Source organism: Aristolochia californica, unplaced genomic scaffold, assembly GCF_029961685.1.
Source record: "Aristolochia californica isolate CCGP_79_NKW_82.1479 unplaced genomic scaffold, dmAriCali1.0.hap1 SCAF_15, whole genome shotgun sequence".
NCBI classification, from domain to species: domain Eukaryota; kingdom Viridiplantae; phylum Streptophyta; class Magnoliopsida; order Piperales; family Aristolochiaceae; genus Aristolochia; species Aristolochia californica.
The window spans coordinates 22,271,095-22,294,648 of record NW_027181826.1 but is presented as its reverse complement, the minus strand read 5'-3'; the positions used below and the strand labels follow the sequence as shown (position 1 = coordinate 22,294,648).

At 36.2% G+C, this 23,554-nt stretch overlaps 3 protein-coding genes across 3 annotated transcripts; 1 reads left to right on the top strand and 2 right to left on the bottom strand.

Annotated features, from left to right (window-relative positions):
- Nucleotides 1–6,445: 6,445 nt before the first annotated feature.
- On the bottom strand, nt 6,446–8,012 carry LOC137952255 (uncharacterized). The gene is made up of 2 exons (XM_068799367.1): nt 7,721–8,012; nt 6,446–7,416 (listed from the first exon to the last, which is right to left on the bottom strand). Exons 1-2 carry the CDS (start codon nt 7,878–7,880, stop codon nt 6,671–6,673), a joined length of 906 nt encoding a protein of 301 aa, XP_068655468.1. The 5' UTR covers nt 7,881–8,012; the 3' UTR covers nt 6,446–6,670.
- Nucleotides 8,013–10,989: 2,977 nt separating this feature from the next.
- LOC137952312 (xylan glycosyltransferase MUCI21-like) lies at nt 10,990–13,112 on the bottom strand. Its single transcript, XM_068799442.1, has 2 exons — nt 12,942–13,112; nt 10,990–12,377 (listed from the first exon to the last, which is right to left on the bottom strand). The coding sequence occupies exons 1-2, from the start codon at nt 13,063–13,065 to the stop codon at nt 11,134–11,136; spliced, it is 1,368 nt and encodes a 455-aa protein (XP_068655543.1). The 5' UTR covers nt 13,066–13,112; the 3' UTR covers nt 10,990–11,133.
- A 5,963-nt stretch (nt 13,113–19,075) lies between these two features.
- LOC137951617 (non-functional NADPH-dependent codeinone reductase 2-like) lies at nt 19,076–21,046 on the top strand. Its single transcript, XM_068798403.1, has 5 exons — nt 19,076–19,153; nt 19,516–19,855; nt 19,944–20,187; nt 20,338–20,517; nt 20,615–21,046. Exons 2-5 carry the CDS (start codon nt 19,536–19,538, stop codon nt 20,837–20,839), a joined length of 969 nt encoding a protein of 322 aa, XP_068654504.1. The 5' UTR covers nt 19,076–19,153; nt 19,516–19,535; the 3' UTR covers nt 20,840–21,046.
- The last annotated feature ends 2,508 nt before the right edge of the window (nt 21,047–23,554 follow it).

Genomic DNA, 23,554 nt, shown 5'->3' with positions numbered 1-23,554 from the left:
CCGGTCGTCGAACCAGGAAAGAAAGCGGGGGAGTAGAGAGAGGAAGGAGAGGTAGAGGGAACCGGGGAGGGGAAGAGGGGGGTAGAGTGATGTGGGAGAAAGGGAGAAGGGGAGATGGAGCGAAGAGGGGAAAAGGGGATGGAGTATTAATCCATGCTAGAATTTGTGAAGTATTACTTTGAAATCATGTCATTTATGTAGGAAAATAATTTGTAGTGGCATTTGCATTGTTTTAAATGATTTAGGGTTATGGGTCTTGTTGAAGAAATCATATCAAGGAGTCTAAAATAAGTCTCATGCAAAGTACATCTCACAATTTTCATAGATTCCGTGGTGAATCTCATGCAAGACAAGTCTCACAAGAGAAACAAGTTCAAAGGAAAAAACTAGAATAAAAAGGATGTTTCTTAGTTGTGTTTCGACTATTTTATTTTTAATTTAGCAAGTTATATTTTGGGTGCAATTTTTTTGGGACTTTCAGAAAGTTTATTTATCGTAGGATTCAATTAGTATTCCTTTATAAAAATGGGCATGATAAAAGAGAGCAAGTCATCCTCTCTCATTCTTCTCTTAATCAATTACCAATGTGCTTCTCCTTATCCTCCTTTTTCTTTCTCAAGTTTCTTCTCCACTCTTCTCTTTTATCTTCCATACTTCTACTCTAAAACTTAACATGATATCAGAGCATGCAAGACTTTGACATGGAAAATGAGAAGCAAAAGAAGATGGAGAAGTAGCAGAAGAAGAAGAAAAGAGAAAAAGAGAAGTTTTTTTTATCTTTTCCCTTTAATCTTTCTTCTTATCTAGTACTCGTTTTTGTCTTTAGAGTTTCCATTATCATAATCCAGTTTCCATATTACAAATTGTATATTTTAAAAAAAAATCTTTGAGTCTAGTTTTCAACTCAAAAGTAATTTTTTAATCGGATTTTTTTACAAAGAAAAATCATCATCTAAATAAATTTCTAAATAAACATGAAGGATTCAAAGAGTAGCGAAAAACTTCCTTTCTCGATCCAACGTGCCACCAAGATGGATAATTTATATAGATAACTATATCTCTAAACAAATCTCTATGATTTTCTTTCTAACCCAACAAATTGTTTCTCAATCCTATATTTCCTTATAGAAATACCAACATTGGAAGAATCAATGCTAGTTGAATGCAGAAATCCAAATTTTAAGCCATTTTTTTCCATCTCTTTTTTAAATTGCTAATCTTGGTTTGACCAAATTTCCTATTTGTTTTCAAACTTAAAGTGGGTATCTTTTCTTTCATAGGAGTTTTTATGTTTTTGGTTCTACATATTACCTTATCAAGAGAGGTCCTTCTCTTTCCCTCTTCTTTTACTTGCATGAGTTTTAGTTTCCTTTTTTTAGGTCAAAGTCTAAAATTTCTAGATTACAAAGTCCCTCATTCTAAATTTTGAATATATTTCTCCCTATTGAGTGAAACTTGGTAATTTCTTATCCATCTATTATTTCTTATTTAGAAGTATGAAGAGTTAAGAGTGTGAGTCTCCTTTGGGTTGAAATATGAAAGTTGTTCTCTTTTATTCCCACCTTTAGTTCCTCAAAGTACTTAATTTATTTTTTTCAATTACTTCAGAGCAATGCCTACAGAGTCACTACTTGAAAAGATCAAGAGTGCACCAAATATCCAACTTAATTTAATTTTTTTATTCCTTACCCAAGCGGTATTTTTTAGCAAATTTAAAAAGCGATTTACTCTTTTCAATGCCCAAAAAGTGGGTCGGAGTGCCTTTAAATTTGAGAAGTCATTTCAGATTGGAGCTAGAGTTTTTCATTGGGCTGGTGATTTTTTTTCTCTTGCCATTATTTTCTGTAAGTTGTGTCTCTTGGCAAAGACAAAGAGATCTTTAGTTTGAGGGGAGAAATTAGAAGAAGAAGTACAAGTATAAGGTAATAGATAATGAAGAAATCCACATGTTGTGGTAGTTAAATTTTATGTAACCAAAATATCTAAGTAAGAGGGAGATCAAGATGAGAACGAGATGGCGATTACAAGAAAGAAGTGGAAAAAAAAGTAAGAAGAATCAAGGAAATTAGAAATCTTTTTTTTCAGAATTTCTTTTTCAAGCCTCACAAGATTAAAATTTCTATTATAGTTACACAAGTTTCATGACCAAGATTGTTTGCAAGTTGGAGTTACAAAATCCAGTTTTAGGGGAAGTGTTGAAGAAACCATATCAAATAGTCTAAAATGAGTCTCATGCAAAGTTTATCTCACAAGTTTCATGGATTCTAAGGTGAATCTCATGCAATACAAGTCTCACTAGAGAAGTAAGCTCAAAGAAAAAAGCTGGAATAAAAGAGGATTTTTCTTAGTTGTGTTTTGGCATTTTTATGTTTAATTTATCAAGTAATATTTTGGGTGTAATTTGGACTTTATGAAAGTTTATTTTTAATAAGATTCAAGTTGTATTCATTTATTCAAGGACATGATGTAAGAGAGTTACACATCCTCTCTCATTCTTCTCGTGATCAATACCAAGATGCCCCTCTTTGTCCTCTCTTTTCTCTTTCAAGTTTCTTCTCCTCTCTTCTCTATCTCTTCCATGCTCTTTCTTTTAAACTTAACAAGGTTGAAATTCAAAATCCAAGCATCAACGTGCATTTACTTTGAAATATTTTGATCGAATGTTGTTGAGTATACCGAACTAGTAGTAATACACTTTGAAATCGTCTACTAAGTTCACTCATGGCTTAAACTTAAAAATCATTATGTACATTGAGTTTTTTTTGGGGGGTGTCCCCCATAATTGAAAAACCAATTCAATTTAATTACAAACTTTGAATTTTGAAATCTAGTCGATTAAGGACCTATTGAGTTCTTATTACATTGAATAGGTAGTTAGAACTGATTACCTATTCATTTGTGCTTGTATTCTACTATCTGCTTGATTAAGAGGCTATTGTAACTGATGAATTATAAGCAAGTAATTGTGCATAATTGAGTCAACACTTGTGTAGTCAAGAGCACTCATCATCTCATTTATTGAGAGAAACCAATGTGGTTGAGGATTAGCTATTGTAATATCTTTTTTGTTGTGTTGTGTTACTTAGGTGGTTGTTGTATTCCTTGAGGGTGAAGGCTAGTAAGCCTTGTTTGTTATTGCTAAAAGTAAGCCCCATTATAGGCCGGTGTTGATGAGAGAATCCATAGGTGGATATGGGCTAGTGTGCCTAGTGAACTACTGCAAATCCCTTTGTGGGTCTAGACTTATGAGTCTAGCCTGTTGTAGTAAAATTTATGTCAGGATGTGTATTTTGATTGGCTCTTGTGGTCAATTGCGTAGTGTAAGTCCTTGTATAGGTATCATTATAATTGGTTGTAGAGACAATTTGATGTAAGTGTCATTTGACAACTTGAACATAGTAAATTAACTTTGAGGTGCAAATAAACTGAGTTGATTAGCAATCTAAGATAAGATTGTAGACCACTATAAATTTGTGTGTTATTTGTATATTTATTGTTTGTGTTTGTTCCTTGAGTTTGAAATTTATATTGCACACTGATATAATCCTATTAGTGTAAACACACATAAGAGGCAAAGAAAAAACTATAGTGAAAGTTAATAAACCTATTTGTTAACCTCCCCCTCCTCCCCTTGAGGTTTGTTTTTCACATGACCTAACACCAAATGTGGGTCTAGGTTGATGAATAAAGTATGATGTAAATCCTGGTGAAGGTGAGTATTGTAAATTAGTTGATGTCACCAATTGAGTGGTTGAAGTCCTTTTTTGGGTGGCAATATAATTTGGCCTTTATTGCTATTTCATCTAAAGACAATCTTTCTCCTTTATGAAAAAAAAAATGGAACACCAAAAGTAGGAGAAATGTTGAGACTGAAGAAATTTGAATGAATGACCATTTTTTTACTTACACTTTGGAATTACTATTAAATTGGAAATGACTCAAAAAGTTCGAGATTTAACCATAAGCAAGACGAGGGTAAAGCAAATTTGTAAACAATATTTCTAGTGAAAAAATGGCCAATTTGTATGAAAAATTGTCCAATTATATTTTAAATAAGTAATATATTATTATAAGGAGCCAAATATTTGTGAAAGAAGATAATTCCCCTTGTAGTTGAATATTTAGAATATTTTTATATATCTTCAAGTCCATTACTACTACCCACAAATTGTTGAAATCTTTTGAAATCAATATATATAATCTGAACAGGTTATAAATTCTATACAAAGCCTTGTGAGCCAGTAGGAATGGATGATTTTATTAGTCTAAATCCCTCTAATCTCCCTCTTCTCTTTCATTTTTTTTTTTGTTTAGTTCTTTTGCTCCCCTTCCACCTTTTTTAGCATGGATTATTGAATTTAGCAATGTCAAATTCAAATCGAGCAATAAAATATCACTGCAAACTTCATATTAACTCAATATGACAATAAAAACTTTTTAAATGGAACTGATATTTAACTAATGGGTTAGTTACTACCCATAAATGGTGGCTTCAGCTTGCCTTTGATTCTTTTTCTTCCAAAACACCAAGATTATTATTTTGAACACTTTGCAGATTAGTATTTTGAACACTTTGCAGATTAGCACGAGAAAACCCATATGCCATTTGCTCCTAATTTTCCCCCTCCCCCCTGTCTATTCAAGATTTGTAGACACACAAAACAAACTCAAGAGCATCGCAGGATTTGCCAGTACAGTCAAAGTGACAAGTGAATAATGAATATTAGACACGTTCCATAAGTTGACCCATTCTAAAGTGGTTTTCCATTAGATGTAAGAATAGTGGGACAATTGTAATTGTCCATTAGTTCCAACTTCTCCTCTTTTGATGGGAAAGAGGGTTTGAGAAGTTGTACATAAAAAATGGATCTGGCCTAGCAAAGACGTTTGTGACTCCATCAATTGCACTTTAGATAGACTAAACATTTTGTTTTTTGGAAATTCCTGAAATTTCTCTCATGGCTAGAGGTGTGTTTCTTGGCTTCTGCTAAAGATTTGTTGTGGAGTTAGTGGCACTTGAGTGGTTCTCCAAATGGTATAAGATGTGAAGCATGCTAAAGATGTCTCCATTTTCCCTCTCATGAGTGTATGCCACTTACTCTCAAACCATAGGGTCGTCCCCTTTGTCTCTCTATTTTCAATCAACTTGCAAAAGGAAGATCATATTTATTTGGGAGTTTTATTATATTATCCAATTTTTTAAAATAATAGAACAAATAATCAACTTTTCAACTTCATATGACAAATACCCAATTTTACTCCTCATCTGCACATGTATACAATCAAAGGTAACACATAAGCTTCGACTGCTAATGTGGTACCATGTCATCACACCACATCAGCACTGAAGAGCCTAGTGACATTCACTTGCCATGTCATCATCCATGTAAGATAACACATCATCATAACATGTTATCGAGTGCCACATAAGCCCTCCACTTCAGTTTACCTTTTTTTCCATTTTTTTATTATTGATTTAAATTATTTTGTAATAAAAAAAATTAAAACATTAATTTCTAGTATTACAAACCTTTCACATTTTATTTCATTACCTCCACTTTAACATAATAAAAAATATAATTTTATTTTTAATTATTTTAAAATATTTTTAATGTAATTAATACCCTATATTATTGTTTTAAGATCATTTAATTTAATATAATATTTTATAAAAATAATTTAGTTTTAAAAATTCTTATTTGTTGGTACATATTTTACTACCTTATTTTTTATAATAAAAATTTTAAAAGTTGTATATTAATTAATTAAAAATTTTATTCTTACCTATTTAACAACTTTCATTATGGATTTCAAATATTTTTTTAAATAAAAAATTATTTTAGTGTTTAAAAATCTAATTTATCGGTACATGTTTTAGTACCTTATATTTACAATAATAAAATATAAAATAAGTATATTAATTAATTAAAAATACTTTTCTTATATGTTTAACAAATTTTTTTATCTATTTAAGACATTTTATAATTTAAAAAAATAATTAATAATTTTTTTTTAAGTTTTCATTTTTTTTTCAAAAAACTTACATAACGCATGATGATGTAGCATACAACATGGATAATGACAAGTCTGTTCCAAAGATGACATCGCATCTTACATGGACGATGACATAGTTTTTCGGTGGCGTAGCGTGTGACATGTCATTAGGCTTTTTGGGTGCTGATGTGGTGTGACGATGTGGCATCACGTAAGCGGTCAAAGCTTACACGTGACCTTTAATTATACACATATGCAGTTTATAAGTCAAAGTTGGGTATTTATGATAATAAGTTTAAAAATTGGTTATGAGTGCTATTATTTTTTTTAAAATAAGGTAATATAATAAAATCCTATTTATTTCCACAGGGCCTTTTGTTTGATCTCAAGGAGTTTGGTTTCCGTTCATACCTGATGATCCGAACGTAGTTTAAAATAGATAGGACTAACCTTATGGATCTTCAGACAATTAGAATTCAACAAAAAAGTGCAACAAAAAGGATAAGAAGATAGATGCAAACTTGTATTTGGAGAAAAGAAAATAATTTGAAACATCATATGCACAAAATGGCAGCAAGCCCATATGTTAGCATTGCTAGAGAAGCTTTTGGCCTTGAGGATCTGTTGACTTTCTCCTTTAGGCACAGGCAGCAACGTCTGGTTTCTTAGCCCCGAGTCACCACACCTTTCTCTCCCCCATTAGGCCTAAGATCTCTTCCCACAACCTCCCACTGCCTACATTGTCCAAGCTGATCACGCTTGGGCTACAAGCCACAACAGTCCAGTAACCAGCCTTAATTTCATCCTTCAATTGATCTGTCTCCCACCCACAATACCCATCAAAGAACCTCAAGTCCCCTACCCCCACAACCTTCCTCTTCACCATCTCCGCCGCGCACCCCACGCTCTCTCTCCTCCCGTAGTACAGACCCTTCATCACCTCTTCAAACACCTCACTCTTACCCACCTCCTCATCATCGTCCCCCTTGGGGCTTACCAAGAACAGTCCGTCTTCTAGGGGCCCGCCGAAGAACAAGGGCCAACCGGAGAAAGTGCCATCCACGTCTAGGGCCGTCGATCGCATCTCCTTGATCGACATAAGGGACGGCCGATTGAGTATGATGCCGGTGGGACGCAGTGGACCAGTTGATAGGAGGAGTATGGCTGTTTTTTCGAAGATGTGGACGCCGTCGAGCTTCTCGGTGGCCATGAGTACGCACCCTCTCTCCGGCTCGTGGATGGGGTGAGCCCACTTTTTAGCTAGAGTCACTCGTGGGGGATGATTGTCCCATGAGTCGGGGGCGGATTCTTCCCGCCTCAACGCGTTCTCTCCTGCCACCAGCCGCGCTCTGTAGGATCGCCAGTCCGAGTCCATCACCGGCTCTCCACTCTCATCTCTTAGCGAGGAACTGTTAAAGCAACCTGTTTTGGGGAGTTGTGGATCAACAACATCAATTTTGACAGAAAATATAAATAATTAGATCACTAGAAGCTTTTTTTTTTTTTTAATGTTGGCCAAATCCAATTTTCGGAAATGAAACCCGAAAATTCTGACCAAAGGTGTACGTGTTTGTTTGATGATGGCAATAATGGCGGATCCTGGTCTTCTCAGAGCAAGAATGCCACCGCCCTAGCGTCCTGCACTAGTCGTAAAATGATTGCATAACAGAAAAAAATCGAACGCCAAAAACACTCTGATTTTCATCACGGAAATGAAATCACTTACAGGCAACAGACGGAAGACGGCTACTGGTGTTGACAAACGGAGTGAAATTTCTCTTTGGAAATGAAATACCTCTACCAGCTTTTAGAGGCGAGACATGATCCAAGGTAGGAGCCAACGTTTTGGGGGTCAAGTAACAAGCTTCCACTGTCACAGTCACCATCTCCGCCTCCTCTTCTCCTTTTACGGATAGTCTTACTCGTCCCTCTCTGTGGTGAAGGAGACAACGGACTCGGAAGTTTTATATGAAAGGACTATTTAACCTCCACCACAGGCTATTCATGGAGCCGGGACTGGGATTCCCGGAATGGGCAAACGGATAAAGAGATTAACACGGGGGTGATCGGATGCCAAGTTGAGCTTCACATGGGCGGCTGCTGATGACGCTTATGACGTGGACGAGCTCCAGCCAATACAAGAAGTTTACTTTTGCGGAGTGAGGAGGCGGTCCGATTATGGACAATGGAGATTGAAAGACGATGGGGATAAACAGATCGAGGGACGATGAGAGCCTGTAAAATTGGGAAGTTTATTTTTCCGTGTATGGGAGATACGGTTTTCTACCATTTTGTCTGCCAGTAAATAAGAGAAAATCCAAAAAAAAAAAACACAATAACCCGTAGAGGATCTACGAGACATTGGATAACCAACTCAATCCGAATAAAAAAAGCTCGCAAGGATAAATAGTTATGAGAAGGTAAAAACAATCTTTGTCCTAGACTGCTTTTTAAATAACGCAACACACGCCATGAATCTATTTAATACGTGGATTGGATAGGTAATATCCAATCGAGTAGTCAAATAAATTAGACATCCAACAAGTCGCCTATGCTGAGATGGATCGTTAAGCAATTCTCCAGAATCTGAAAGCTTTATGTTTTGCTCCATTGGAAAGTTCATTGGTTTAACACCAAAAAATCCACCATCTTTTAAAATTTCCAAATTATATTTTCGTTACGAGATGGAAATACTTTTATTTGACCGAGAAATTTCGATTCCCATAAAATACTTCAAATAAGCCAAATCTTTAATCCGAAAATGGCTATTCAGAAATTTCTTGAGAGCTAATATGGCATTGACATCATTACCCGTAATAAGAATGTCATCAACATATATTAACAGAGTTGTAAAAGATTTTCCTTTCCGATATATGAATAATGGGTAATCTGCTTTGGATTGAACAAATCCAGTAACTTAGATAGCCGGAGAGGATTTGGAAAACTATTGTTGGGAAGCTTGTTTTAAGCCATATAACAACTTGTAAAGGCAACACACAAGATTTTCCCCCTTTCGTCGAAGACTAGGAGGTGGAGACATATAAATTTCTTCATGGAGATCACCATGAAGAAAAACATTGTTGACATCAAGTTTACATGATTGTAGAATTACAAGTTGAGACAATCTCAACTTCTCTTATCCTTATTTTCTTTATCTGGATCACTATAAATCTTCGTCTTCTCGCCTCTCACTTTGGAGCAGAGCAAGAAATTTTTTTTGAAGAAGCAGCAAACAGCAGGTGAACAACGGTGAATGGTGGGGTGACAAACCACAATGCATCGACGAAAAATAGTGAGCAACGAACAACATCGAAGCTTGGCAAACGGCGAGAAACAACTCATTGAATTTTTTGTGAGAAGAAAAGGCTAAAATCACTCAACCTCTTGGCCAGACGAGGGAGCCACAACGACAAAGATAGGGCAGAATGTCTGCTCTGATACCATGTAAAACAGGGAAGTTTATTTTTCTATGTGTTGATTTCTATTGAATGTAGAATTAATTTATACTAGAATTTTACAATTTATAATCGCTATTCTCGTGATTTTATACAATTCATTTACAATGGTTGAGCTTATCTTTGATTTCAATCGTGATTTTCTCAACAGAGCCGACTCTGCACTCTCTCCCTGTCCAGTTGTCACTACTGAATACATCCAGAACAGGACTGGAACTGGGGCCTATTATTTTTATCTAGTTTATTCTATGGTGATAATTTTCCTTGATAACTTGTCTTTCCATGATATTTCATTTTCGATTAACTGTGCTCAACCGATTTCCAGGCTTGACTACCACTTTTCAACTTTCTGAATCCCGCCAAGTCCCAAACCATTTAAATGTTGGATGCCACCACTATAGCTCTCTCATCTCTGGTGCTAGATTTGCGAAACCTTTGCATTTAAATCCCTTTCTATTCTTCCATATTCTTCTATTCTCTTTGGGCTTAACGTTTAAAGAGCAAAATGCAAAACCGATTAAACCATAGAAAAATATCTATCCATGATGCAAGAGAAATATTACAAAAAATAAAAAAAAATGGTGATTTGTTGTAGTACTTGTTCCTGTGGAAGTCAATGTCTTGGCAAAACCTTCAATTATTGAAATCAAAAGCAAAATTTTACCAGCACTTCCCTCACACTTTTTCTCCACGACTACAAACTTATCCTTCTCCATTAGGTTGTGTTTGGAACATAGAAATTAGAGAGAAAAAGATAAAATGGAAGAGAAATGTAGTTTATCTTGTTTGGATTTACGTAGGAATATAAAATAAAAGAAAATTAAAATATTTTAAAATTTTGATGATTAAAATTTTCTCTCAAGTTTTTTTTTTTTTTTTCATTTCTCTCAATGATTCTTGCTGCCAAACAACAGAAAATATTTTTCCCTCCCCTTCTATTTTATTTTCTTTCATTTTTTGTAGGTTCCAAACAAGGCCTTAAGTTTTTCAAAGTATTCCACCTGAATTCAGTCGAACTAAAAGAGGAAAGTCTCGAGACAGATTTCTACAACCCATATTTTAAGTACAAATAGAGTAATTTTATCCTTTACATACCAATAATGCCTCGAAAATGTTTATATTCACAATTCTATTTGTAAAGAAAGTGAAATTCATGACCCATGGAGCGGAGACAGAAGAACTTGTCCCGGTCCCAGTGTTGCTACCTTGTTGTAAATGTCATTGGGCAAATTGTGGAGACATTTTAGAAATGGATTAACAACTCAAGTTTGAGTTTGAATCAGTAGAAGAATCCTTGAGTCTCTATTGAAAGTATGTTAATTTGCATACTATTTCATTTAAAACTCTGATTTCAAATTACATGTATAACTTACATTTCAAGGATTAGAGACAAATTATTTGAGAAAAAGTTTAAAATTCCTATTACCCAAAATCCTATTCAGTTGATCTCCTCTAGGTTTGTAGCTTCTTGAGACCTAATAGGGCTATTGGTGTTTTGGCTTAAAATAGCTAAGTGTTGAGGGATAGACAAGAAGAATCAACAAAAAAAGGGTTCAAGATTCAGTTGCTCTTTTTATTTAAATGGAAAAATCTCTATCACTAAGTATAAATTATAAAGCTTGAAGTCTTCGTTTTCTTTGGCTTTTCATAAAAAAAAAATATTCAACTCCATGAATGAGGCATCTCATGGCCTCCCATGCTGTTCTTTCTCCACGAGTTTCGTGGCCTTTTCGTAAGCCATCTTCAAATAACTCCTGATTCTGACCAAATCTAATCTCACATCCTGATCCTTCAAGTATAAATTGGTATAATTCCACCCCTTCTTCACTACCTTTCTGGGATTTGTCAGCACTAGATCATCTTTGCTGTACTTCTCCGCCAGTGTGCTCTCCTCCACCTTGATCTTATATTCCATGTAATCCAAGCCAAACTGCGGCGCTGGCTGTCCGAAGCAGACGTCCGATGCCCACTCCAGTCCCAGCGCCACCACCTGGATGAACACGGCTCCCGGCCGAAGGAAAAACATGTGGGTCAACGCTGCCCCGTGCACTCCCAACATGGCATGACTTGCATTGATTAGTTCATAAGCCTCACTCAACATGGTGGTTGTCTTCGGTGCAAAAATTTCCACATCGAACCCCGCCTCCTCCGCCTCCCGGATTACGTCGGCTTGGTTCAGTATCACTCGACCGACGGTATGGGTTCGTGAGACGACCACGAGACGGGGATGCTGGCGGGGCTCGGCGGTTGACAGGCGAGGGGTAGTGGCACTGTCGTAAGAGCGATGGACGAGGGCATGGAAGTCACGGAACGTCTCAGAGTTGGGCATGAGAGCGGGGTCGATGGACATGTCGCCATGGACGATGAGGCCGATTTTCACCGAGGGGAAGCAATGGATAGCAGTCTCATTATCGAGGTTGATAACCGGCCGGCGGGTAAAGCCGCGGAGGAGCTCGACGTACCGAGAGAGCCACCAATTGTGGCAGTTGGCGATCACAAGGACGGGTTCTTCCTGCTGGAACAAGGTACGGATGGTTATGAACAGCGGAACAAAGCCATCGGTGAAGTCGTGGTAGAAGTTTCCGGTGTATCCGCCTGTGCTGAAGACAAGGGCCGGGGTGTCGTGATAGACTTGACAGTCGCCGCTGGCACCAGTGTCGGACCCGGTGACGGAGAGGATCACCTCTTTGATGTCAGCCATTATATCAGATTCCCATTTGCGAGGGTAGGGCCGGATTCTGCGAGGAGGTAGGGTTGGCAGGAGAGTGGGTCCCATAACAAGGAAGGATGAATTGGTGGGGTACATCACAGTGGGACCATTAAGATGGCAGAGATCGTATCGGTATCGAGAGTGATCACAGTGCATCAATGCTGGCTTTTGGAGGAGTTTCTGCGAGCTGTCTCCAGGTTCCTGTTTCAATAAATTTTCTGCAGATGAAGAACAGAAAAAAGTTTTTAGAGCTCAAGCTCTGGTTTTAGTTACAGGGTGATTCCTTTTATATAAACAGGATCATTTATTCTCCAAATGTGATAAAAAGGAACCAGTAATCACTTATTCATGACCGATATGATCTAATAAATTCTTACGATTGGTTCATATCGACTGTATCTTAGAATTAAACCAAAACGGAAACCTTTTAATTGAATTGGAAGGACAGCAAAAAAAATTTCCAACAATAAATTATTTAGTAATTAGACCCATCTCCTCGCAAAACAATGGACGCCTTGTCTTTCTGTTGGCCTTCAATCGATAGCAGTCATTCTGGACTTCTTGTGAGCTCTGTTTCAGAAAGCAAATATAAACTCCAACAAAAACTCCTGACATTAGCTAGCATTTTCTCTGTAGTACTGGTCAAATGATCAATCCAGAGCATAATCCATTCCAGATAGAAAAATTGAAACTTAAATATTTATAATGAAATCAAGCACGACTATCGACAAGAAAAAGCGAAGTAAGCAACAGAAGCAAAAACGACAGGAAATTAAACTTACCTTTTATCTTCGATGGAATTGCCGGAGGATGCTCAGAAGTCCATAGCACCGAGATCTGATGAATGGAAAAGCAGATAAAGAAGGATACACAGACGACCGTCGTCGCTGTAACTCCTCTCTTCATTTTTTCTTTAAGCTTCAAAACCAGACTATAGGGGGGTTTCAACTCAGCATCTCAGTCCGAGAAAGTGAACTCCAGAGTCGTAGAGGGAGAATTTTAAGCAAGGGTCGGCGGGAGGGAACTGGGAAGTCAGTCGAAGCTGGGACCCGTGTGGACTTAAAACGGGGAAGACGACGAACATCTCGAGGGACATGAATCGAAAGCGGAACTGCTAAGGGAGGTTTATCTTGGCTGTCAATTGCACGTTAGCTTGCATGGCCATGGTCGACATTGATTAAGACTTGATTATGACACTTAATGCATTAATTATCACTTATTATCTCTCCTGGTTCAAGAAATCGCCTCTTCTGCTTTGTATGCAGATACGGTGGTTGGGATGGGCTGGAAATTATAGGGGAATGAGGTGAGGATGGAGTTGAATTTTTTTTGGGTCATTTTGTGCACTTCTATGTTTATTTATAATAGAGGAAATATGTAGAATCATAATAAAATTAAGCTAAAAAAGTCCCAATTACATCCAAAATAGCACTCCTATTATAATTGAATTAAACAATAATTAAAATAAATAAAACACTTTTGAACTGAGACATTCCTATAAGATTTACTCTCATGAGACTCTAGTTAGACTAATTCTCCTTCTTTGAGACTTCTTCATATAAGAGTCGTGTAAGATTCTTCCATAATTGTTCAACACTTCTCCTTAAAATGGAATTTGTAATTAATTACAGCTTGCAAGGAAAAATTTATGGTCTTCAATCTTAGTCTTTAATCATCTTTGGCTAAAAAAATTCTTCATGGATGTGAAATCTTTATATTTTGTTTTCCCCCTTACTTGAATATGTTCATCACATAAAATAACATACCTCTTTCTTTGTACCTACTTCTCTCCCTCAAGTTGAGGATAAAAAGGACATAGTCACTCTCGATTATATGACAAGACTTCATACACCAGTTAAAATGGTTATAGTCTAAAAAAATGTAGTTCAATTTCAAAAGCAAAAAAAAACCTCATTTTAGGCATTAAAAAGAGTAGATTTTTTTAGGGGTAGCTCAAAAAAAAATCACGACTTGTTTGATGTTTATTAAGTCTCATATGATCTTTAGGAGTGATCCAATTGCTTCAGTTTGATGTTTATTAAGTTTATATTAGGAAGAGTATCAGTGGATCCATTCCTGATTGTGCCAAAGTATAGGAATATCTTAATGTTATTCAAGATCACTGTGAAACTTGCGAGAAGGCATTAGCCAGCACCCTAATGACCATGTTCCATGAAATTTACTGGCACCAAAGGCGTGCTTGAGCACATAATACAAATGCGGGACATAACCACAAGACTAAAATTGTTGGATATTGAGATATACGAGTCATTTTTTGTTAACTTCATCCTTTATTCGCTTCCTTCTAAATACAGACCCTTCACCCTTCAAGATCTCTTATAACACACATAAGAAAAAAATGTTCGATTAATGAACTTCTGACCATGTATGTGTAACATGAAGGGAAGTAGAATTAGGAGAGGATTGAATGTGCACATTTAACAAATCGTGACAAGAAACCACATAAGAAAGGGAAGGCAAAAATGACTTTCAATCAAGTTAATAAGGGCGATGTCAAATGTTTATTTTCAAGAAGAAAGAACATATAAAGAAGACTTGTCCCAAATTCAAGCATTGGCTTGAAAAGAAAGGTAGTCTCATCTCTTTAGTGCGCTTTGAATCTAATATGGTTAATGTTTCTTATAACACTTGGTCAATTGATTTTGGTATTATAGTCCATGTTGCCAACTCCATGCAGGGCTTCTTAAACCAATGAAAATCGACGAAAAGTGAATCTTTCATCTATTTTAGCAACAAGATGGGTTCACATGTGGAGGCGGTTGGAACTTATAGACCTGTCTTAAATACTAATTTTGTTTTAGACCTTGAAAGGACCTTTTATGTTCCATCCTTTTCTAGAAACCTTATCTTAGTTTCCAGACTTTCACCTTATGGTTTTAGTTTCAATTTCCTTGGTAAATCCCTTCATTTGTATAAAGACAATATTCTTGTTGGAAATGGCATTTTGGATGATGGGTTGTTTAAACTTATTTTAACATCTACCCTCGATTGTAGTCTTACAACTATGCATGGTACAAATGTTGGCATTATGTGTGGTGTTATAAAAGAGAAATTCTCCATGTTGTGGCACATGAGATTAGGTCATATCTCTATGAATAGAATTAGAAGATAAGTAAATGATGGAGTCCTTGAGGTTCTTGACTTTACTGATTTTGGTACTTGTGTGGATTGCATTAAGGGGAAAAAAACTAACAAGTAAAAGAAAGGTGTCAGGAGGATTTCTGATATTTTAGAAATTATACACACTGACATTTCAGGTCCTTATGATGCATGTTTTAATGGTAAAAAATATTTAATTACTTTTATTGATGACTATACATGATATATGTATCTATATTTGCTTTATGATAAATGTGAATCATTAGATGCTTTTAAGGTCTATAAAGTAGAAATAGATAAACAATTAGGAAAATATATTAAGATCGTGAAGTCAAATAGAGGTGGTAAATACTATGGAAAATACATTGAAAAAAGGACAATTGCCTGGTCCATTTGAAAAGTTTCTTGAGGAACAAGGTATTGTGGCACAATACCCAATGTCGGGCTCGCCAACTCCAAATGGTGTGGTTGAAAGTAGAAATCGAACATTAATGGACATAGTGATGAGTATGATTAGTAACTCTGATTTCCCATTATCTTTGTGGAGTGAAGCTATAAAACTGCAACATATGTACTAAATAAGGTTCCAACCAAAGTAGTTCACAAAACACCGTTTGAGTTATGGAAACCTAGTTTAAGGCAAGTACATGTTTTGGGTTTCCCAGTTGAAGTTAGAATCTATAATCCACATGAGACAAAGTTAGACTTTAAAATATTCAGTAAAAATTTCATTAGCTATGCAGAAAAGTCAAAAAGATATAAATTTTATTGTCCATCTCGTGCGACGAGAATTGTGGAGTCTAAGAATGAAATGCTCCTTGAAAATGATTAAATTAGTGGGAGTAGCCAACCTCAAAACTTAGTTTTTGAGGAACATATCATCTACCAACTTGCTCCAACATCTTCACATAGATTGGTTGTGTTTCAAGATAATCATCAGGAGCGCATATTCAACCTAAAAATGTTGAAGTAGCATTAAGAAGATATTCAAGAGTTTGGAAACCTGCAATTTCTTAAGATTATGTTGTGTACCTTCAAGAATCTAACATAGGCATTGGTTTTGAAGATTAACTTATTACATTTTCACAGGTTAAATGGTGTCATGAAGGAAGAGTTAGATTCAAGCGCTAATAACCAAGTCTAGGATCTTGTTGAATTGCCAAAAGGGAGAAAGGCAATTGGTGTAAGTGGGTTTTTAAAACCAAAAGAAACATTTTAGGCAATATTGAAAGATATAAGACAATACTTGTTGCCAAAGTATTCACTCAACAAGAAGGAATTGATTATCGTGGTACATTCTCTCCTGTTTCAAAGAAGGATTCATTTCGGATAATCATGACATTAATAGTTCATTTTGATATGGAGTTACATAAAATGGATGTGAAAACAATTTTCCTCAATGGCAACCTAGAGGAAGAGGTTTACATGAAATAACCTGAATGTTTCATTTCAGACGGGAATAATTACTTGGTTTGTAGGCTTAAGATTTCGATATATATGGGTTGAAACCAGCATCCCCTCAATGGTATTTAAAATTCCATGATGTTATTTTTTCAATTAGTTTTACAAAAAATACATGGATCAATGTATATACCATTAGGTCTGTAGGAGCAAAATAATTTTCTTAGTCCTATATGTAGATGATATTTTATTTGCTTCAAGTGATTTAGGTTTACTTCATGAGGTTAAATGATTTCTCTCAATGTAATTTGATATGAAAGATATGGGTGAAGCTTTTTATGTCATAGGCATAAAAAATGAGAGATACACATCCCGAGGGACATTAGGATTGTCTCAAGAAACCTATATCAATAAAGTGCAAGAGAGATTTCATATGAAAAAATTGTTCATCTGGTGTTGCACTTATTGTCAAAGATGACAAATTAAGTTTGGAACAAGGTCCTAGAAATGATTTGGAGAGGAAACAAAAGAAAAATATTCTTTATGTTTTTGCAGTTGGGTGTTTAATATATGATCAGGTTTGCACAGGACCTGACATTGCATATGTAGTTGGAATATTGGGCATATATCAAAGACACTCAGGTTTAGACAATTGGAGAGCTGCAAAGAAAATTATGCGATAACTTCAAAGGACTAAAGACTACAAACTTACATGCGGGCGATCTGATCATCTAGAGGTGCCTTGACTCGAGAAAGTTAACATCATGATATGTTTTCTTATTAGCTAGAGAGACCATTTCTTGGAGAATGCAAAATAATCTTTGATTGCTACTTCTACCATAGAAGCAGAGTTTGTAGCTTATTTTGAAACAACATCACATGTTATATGGTTGAGGAGTTTTTTTTATGAGTTTGAAATTGTTGACACAATTTCTATGTCATTGAGGATCTATTGTGATAATTCCACTATAGTGTTTTTGGCCAAAACCAATAGGAGCAAAAGTCGTAGTAAACATATTGATATTAAGTATTTAACTATACGAGAACATGACAAAGCAAAAAAAATTGGTTATGGAGCACATCAGCACTGGATTAATGATTGTTGTTCCATTAATAACAGGTTTACCATCCATTGCTTAGACATGTTGAACACACGAGACTCAGTTCTACTAGGCAATTTTATGTGATTGAGATACCTTTTATGTTTGTATTACATTTTGTCAATTAAAAAACCCATTTAAATTCATATTTGTCTTCTCTTATTTAGATGTATACATGAAGTTTAGAGAATGATAATGTATGTTTAATTTTTTTTTTATCATGAGCATTTGGAAGTTCATTCATAAAGAAATATGTCACATAAGGTTTTTATTCAAAAGGAGAAAGTTGCATTGTGGTATGTGACAGGTAATAATTGCTTTAAAGGACTTACTGTCACGATTCATGTAATTTAAATTCTTTTGTTTGGGATATAAAGATACTAAATTTTGAGAATGTATCCATTATCTCTTTTCTCGCTTCTCATGGATAATCTTCGTGAATTTGATGGCCATGGTTGTCCTTCACGTCAATACAAGTGGCATCAAACTAAACCGGTTCGTGAGCGGCTCGAGCTCGACTCGGTTCAATTCGATTTATTTGGATCTCAAACCGAGTTCAAGATCCAAATAAGGCTCGATTGAGTCAACAAGCTGAGCTCGACCGAACCATGATTCGATTCGAATGTTTGCGAGTCGAGCTCGATCGAACCATGGTTTGGTTCAAAAGCTCACAAGCTTGCTCATTAACTGGGCTAATGAATTTTCATGTGGAAGATAGCAAACATGTGAAAAAAAAAAAATTGTTTCTTGAACTTTGGTTGCCTCTTCCTCATGGCTCTTAAAAAGATTCAAATTGTTTGAGATACTCTCTTAATGCTAATTCTACTCAAGTTTTTTGTAAGAACAAATATCTGATTAAGTACAAATAGATAAAACTAGCATTGTTTTACAAATTAATATTTTTGTGTTTGATTATTGAATAAAATTTATGCATAATTATGTAGCTTTTATGAATAATTTTATACATAATATATAAATAATTTTACGTAGGGTTAATATATAAAAGTTATGTCCAATTTTAAGTAAATTTTATACCTAATTTTACCTAATTTTATATAAAATGTATACATAATTTTATATATAATTTATTTAACTTATATTTTATGTAAAATTTTAAATATAGATCGGAATCGGAAGCGGGCCCTAAATTAAACTCCAACGCACGCATAGGAGGGGGGCCGCTCGCGGCTGGATGCTACCCCGTACACGTCCTCGCGGCTTTTTATGATATTTTCTATTGTGGCGGTTGTGAGTAGCCACCACTGAACAGCCGAATTATTTAAAGGTAGTGTAGAGGTCATTATAATCGGCCAGACAGCTTCCTTCTCTGCTCACGGGGCAGGGTTTCGAGGAGTTGTATCGTTTCCTCTCAGGTACTTTCATTGTTATTCTCGAGCCCCCCTCGCCCACCTTCCGGCTATTCGATCAGTGGAGCATTGTTAATAAGGGGAAATCACTACATGTGCTGGTTTTAGTTTTGATAATTCGCCAAAAGTTTACATCTGTTCTTGCAGCCCTTCTCTCTATCACCAATTTTAGGCTATCCTGATCTCCTCCTTTTGATATGGTTTTCTTCTGCAAATTTTCCACTATGTTTTTTCAAACAGCAAATTGTTAAGCCTAAGATTTGTGTTTCTCCTTGTTACTGGATGAAATCTTTAAGGAGCCAAGTAATGGCTCGCATGTATCATTTGCTAATCTGAAATTGCAACTCTTCAAATTTTGCCTCAAACAGGTTTTGGATGTACGCAGCAGATGGCGGAAAAGGACATTCCAGTGATTAAGTTGGACTCTGGAGGCGAAGCCATGCCTTCCCTTGCCTTGGGGACCGCTGCATTTCCTTTCGTCGCGTCTGAAGATACAAAAGTAGCAGTTGTTAAAGCAATTAAGCTTGGTTTTAGGCACTTGGACACTGCGGCCATTTACGGCTCCGAGACATCCGTTGGTGAAGGAATCGCGGATGCCTTGCGACTTGGGCTCATCAAGTCCAGGGAAGAACTCTTCGTCACTACTAAGCTATGGTGCCAAGATGCCCACCGTGATCTTGTCCTTCCTGCGCTCCGCAAGTCTCTCGAGTAACACAGTCATCATACTAGCCAATGAACTTTTTTGAAATAATTAGTATCTTTATGGAAAATTACAGTATTTATCTTTGTTATACAGCAATCTCCAATTGGAGTACCTTGATCTCTACCTCATTCATTGGCCTGTTAGTATGAAGCCAGGGGAGTTTCAATATCCTGTTCCAAAAGAGGATTTCTGCTCCATGGATTTCAAGTCTGTTTGGGAGGCCATGGAGGAGTGTAAGATGCTTGGACTAACAAAATCCATTGGAGTAAGCAACTTCTCATGCAAAAAGCTTGAACAATTACTCTCCACGGCTAAGATTATTCCTGCAGTCAATCAGGTATATCTATGTCCATCAAATAGTAAATTACTCTCTGACTTCTTCTAAGTAGTAAATTGAACTGACCGATGATGGGTGACTTCCAACAGTAAATTCAATTCAATATAGATGACCAAAAAACAAGTAATCAGGGAAATTATATTTTGGCAGGTGGAGATGCACCCAGTTTGGCAGCAGAAAAAGCTTAGAGAGTACTGCAATCCTAGAGGTATTCGTGTTTGTGCTTTCTCTCCCCTGGGAGGGCAGGGGACCCCATGGGGTGCCAATCTGGTCATGGACAATGAGGTGCTGAAAGCGATAGCGAAAAACAAAGGAAAGACTAGTGCACAGGTATGAACCTTCTCTTAAACCTGGCCGTCCTGCGAGAGAGCAGAGGAAGGTCACCCCTACCAGCATCAATCTTGATTTCTGCGATACACGTTTGCAGGTCTCTTTGAGGTGGATTGTGGAACAGGGGGTTTGTCCGGTGGTAAAGAGCTATAAAGAGGAGAGAATGAAACAGAACTTGGATATCTTCGATTGGAGTCTGAGTGAGGATGAATTACTACTGTTTGATGAAATACCACAGCATAGAATAGTTTCGGGTGAGGATTACATTTCTCCATACGGCCCCTACAAAACTCTTGAGGAGCTCTGGGACGATGAGAATTGATCTTGAGAAGAAAATCATTTTAGCCATCTTTATTACTACTGCAGTGAAAAGTTCGTATTTCCAGATGTTAATCTTCATGCTTGTGAAGTGAAGCTGTTAATGAATGTAGCCTTAGAAGGCATTTCAATCTCTTCCTATGTAACTAAAAGAGCATGTTTAAATAAAAGAGGATTAGGGATTTTATGATCCCTAAGAGAAACGTGAGGGAGAAGGCACTCTCTCTCTCTCCTAAATCCATTGCCTATACTTCAATTCTTACTTATTCTTTCTGGTATCAAAGCACGTTAACCTAAGGGAATTTGTGTAAAAACTGAAGATAGAAGAGTAGGAGAGAAGAGGGTTGAAAAGAAAAAGAGCAATGACTCGCTCTTTATGTAATCTTACCTTCTTGGCCTAATTAATATCTTCTATATAAACGAGTAGTCGGGAAAGATAAGATGAGAAAAAAAAAACTTTAATAACTGCAAAGAAAGTCATATGATACCAAGAAGACAACCAACTAGTCGACCATAAGACATTTGGACCTTCGAAGACGATAGCAAAATGCTTGATCTCTTGGTGAAGCAGGTTAATCTAGGGAACAAGTTGCCTAACGGAGTTTGGAAGCATGAGGTATATATGGACTGTGTTAATAAGTTCAATGAAGACACAGTCAATAAAAAAAACTGTCGAGCAGGTGAAGATTCGAACAAGATCATGGAAGAAAACATACCAAACGGTAACGAGCTGTATCAACACTAGGGGGTTCGGTTGGGATGCAATTACACAATGAGTGACTACATGTAATTCTGTATGGATTGACTACATAAAGGTCAGTAAAACATGATGTACTATAAAATATTTTTTATGTTTTCCGCATTAGTATAACTCTATTCCAAGACGTATAAAGGATGTTTTATTCTTGTAGGAGCATAAAGATGTTGAGAAGTACAGACGAGAAGGTTGCCCCCTGTATGACAAATTAGCTGTGGTGGTAGGAAACACAATAGTCGTAGGGTCAGGAGGTGCAACCTTTGTAGGTCAGGGTGATGAACTCATCCATGAATCGGAAAATGTCCCGATGGATGAGCCTATGGATGTTGATATAGTTAGGGATACTCCATCGCCATTATTAAGCATGGATGAGTCTCCAGGTAATCAATCTGAAAGAAGTAAGCGGTCATCTTCAAGTTGTCGTAGAAAGAGAACCGAAATGCCCCGATGATGACACTAGTAAATTCATTTATACAATGGATCGAATAGCTCAGACATTTGAGAATTTCATGATGAAGCCTAAAGAGAATGAGCCCGATATTGAAAGAGATTGGGTCAAAGCCCTCAGGGAAATCTTGGACCTATTTGTAGAATTGAAGTTTCACGTTCCTTTATGGTTGGATACGCCAAGTAAGAAGGTCATGTTTGCGGAGATGACAGTGGAAGAACGGGTCGAGTTGCTTAAATTTTGTTTTGAAAACTAATTGTAATGCGTTATAAATACACTATTCTTTTGGAATATTGTTATGTATTAGGTATGATGTTTGAATTATGATGTTGCAAGACTTATTAGTATGGTTAGTATTTAAATTTGATATGTTATTGTGTTTATATATTGCATGGATGAGTATGGTAGATAAGTATGGATGTGGACAATTAAATGAATATGGTTGTGTAGGGATGTGATTGAATGTATGATATGGGATTCTGTGGATGAATATGGTTGTGTATAGGTGTGAATGGAAACAGGTTATGATTGAAGATTGATGTTTACTTGTGGTTATGACATTTGGGCGATTGAATTTGTAGATTTTCATGGATACTATGACAGACGAAGAAAAGGTTGCAACTATGGTTGCATTTACAACTTTGTTTATCGTCATGGGAAGATACTATCTGTACCATTGCAACAAACGTGTACCACGTTCTTGTGGGATGAATGGTCCATTGTATTTGCAAAAGGCACTAGACAAATCACCAGTTAAATTTTGGAAAATTTACAGGATGAATCAACTGGTATTTCACAAATTGGCAGATATACTTACTAGTAAAGGGTTTTTATCAGCCACAAAGACCATCTCAGTTGAAGAACAACTTGCATATTTTCTCCTAACTGTTGGTCAACAACAATCTTATAGATTCACATCAGAGATATTTGATAGATCAAACTAGACCATAAGTAAGTATTTCAATAAGGTGTTGGATGCAATCCTCAAACTTCACTCTGATTACGTCAAACGACCTTCGGAACGCACACACTCGAAGATTTTAACCAGTTCAATGTTTTATTCGTACTTCAAGGTAACATCACTTCCTATAACTAAATAATTTTAGATTAATATACAAAGTTAGTCAATCTTAATTGAAAATGTATAATTAGGATTGTGTTGGAGCTATTGATGGAACTCATATTAAAGCGAACATTCCACTTGAAGATCAACCAAGGTTCTGGAATAGAAAAGGTTATCTCTCACAAAATGTGATGGCAGCATATTCATTTGACATGCAATTCACTTGTATACTAACTGGATGGGAGGGATTAACAGCTGATTCCTGTATACTAAAGGTCGCATTGACTCGCCGAGATAAAATCTTTGTACCTGAAGGTAAGTAATATATTTTTATGCAGTCATTTTTTATCTATTTTATCTTCAATTATTTTATGTGGTATATAATTTCTATTATAGGAAAATATTATCTAGTCGATGCTGGTTATGCAAATCTTCCGGGATTTTTGGCTCC

Coding starts and splice junctions, on each gene's coding strand:
- LOC137952255 (XM_068799367.1), bottom strand. CDS start 7,880: ATGGTGACTGTGACAGTGGAAGCTTGTTACTTGACCCCCAAAACGTTG. Junction 7,417..7,720: donor CCGTCTTCCGTCTGTTGCCT/GTAAGTGATTTC, acceptor TCCCCAAAACAG/GTTGCTTTAACAGTTCCTCG.
- LOC137952312 (XM_068799442.1), bottom strand. CDS start 13,065: ATGAAGAGAGGAGTTACAGCGACGACGGTCGTCTGTGTATCCTTCTTT. Junction 12,378..12,941: donor AATTCCATCGAAGATAAAAG/GTAAGTTTAATT, acceptor CTTCATCTGCAG/AAAATTTATTGAAACAGGAA.
- LOC137951617 (XM_068798403.1), top strand. CDS start 19,536: ATGGCGGAAAAGGACATTCCAGTGATTAAGTTGGACTCTGGAGGCGAA. Junction 19,856..19,943: donor GCGCTCCGCAAGTCTCTCGA/GTAACACAGTCA, acceptor TTTGTTATACAG/CAATCTCCAATTGGAGTACC. Junction 20,518..20,614: donor AAGGAAAGACTAGTGCACAG/GTATGAACCTTC, acceptor ACACGTTTGCAG/GTCTCTTTGAGGTGGATTGT.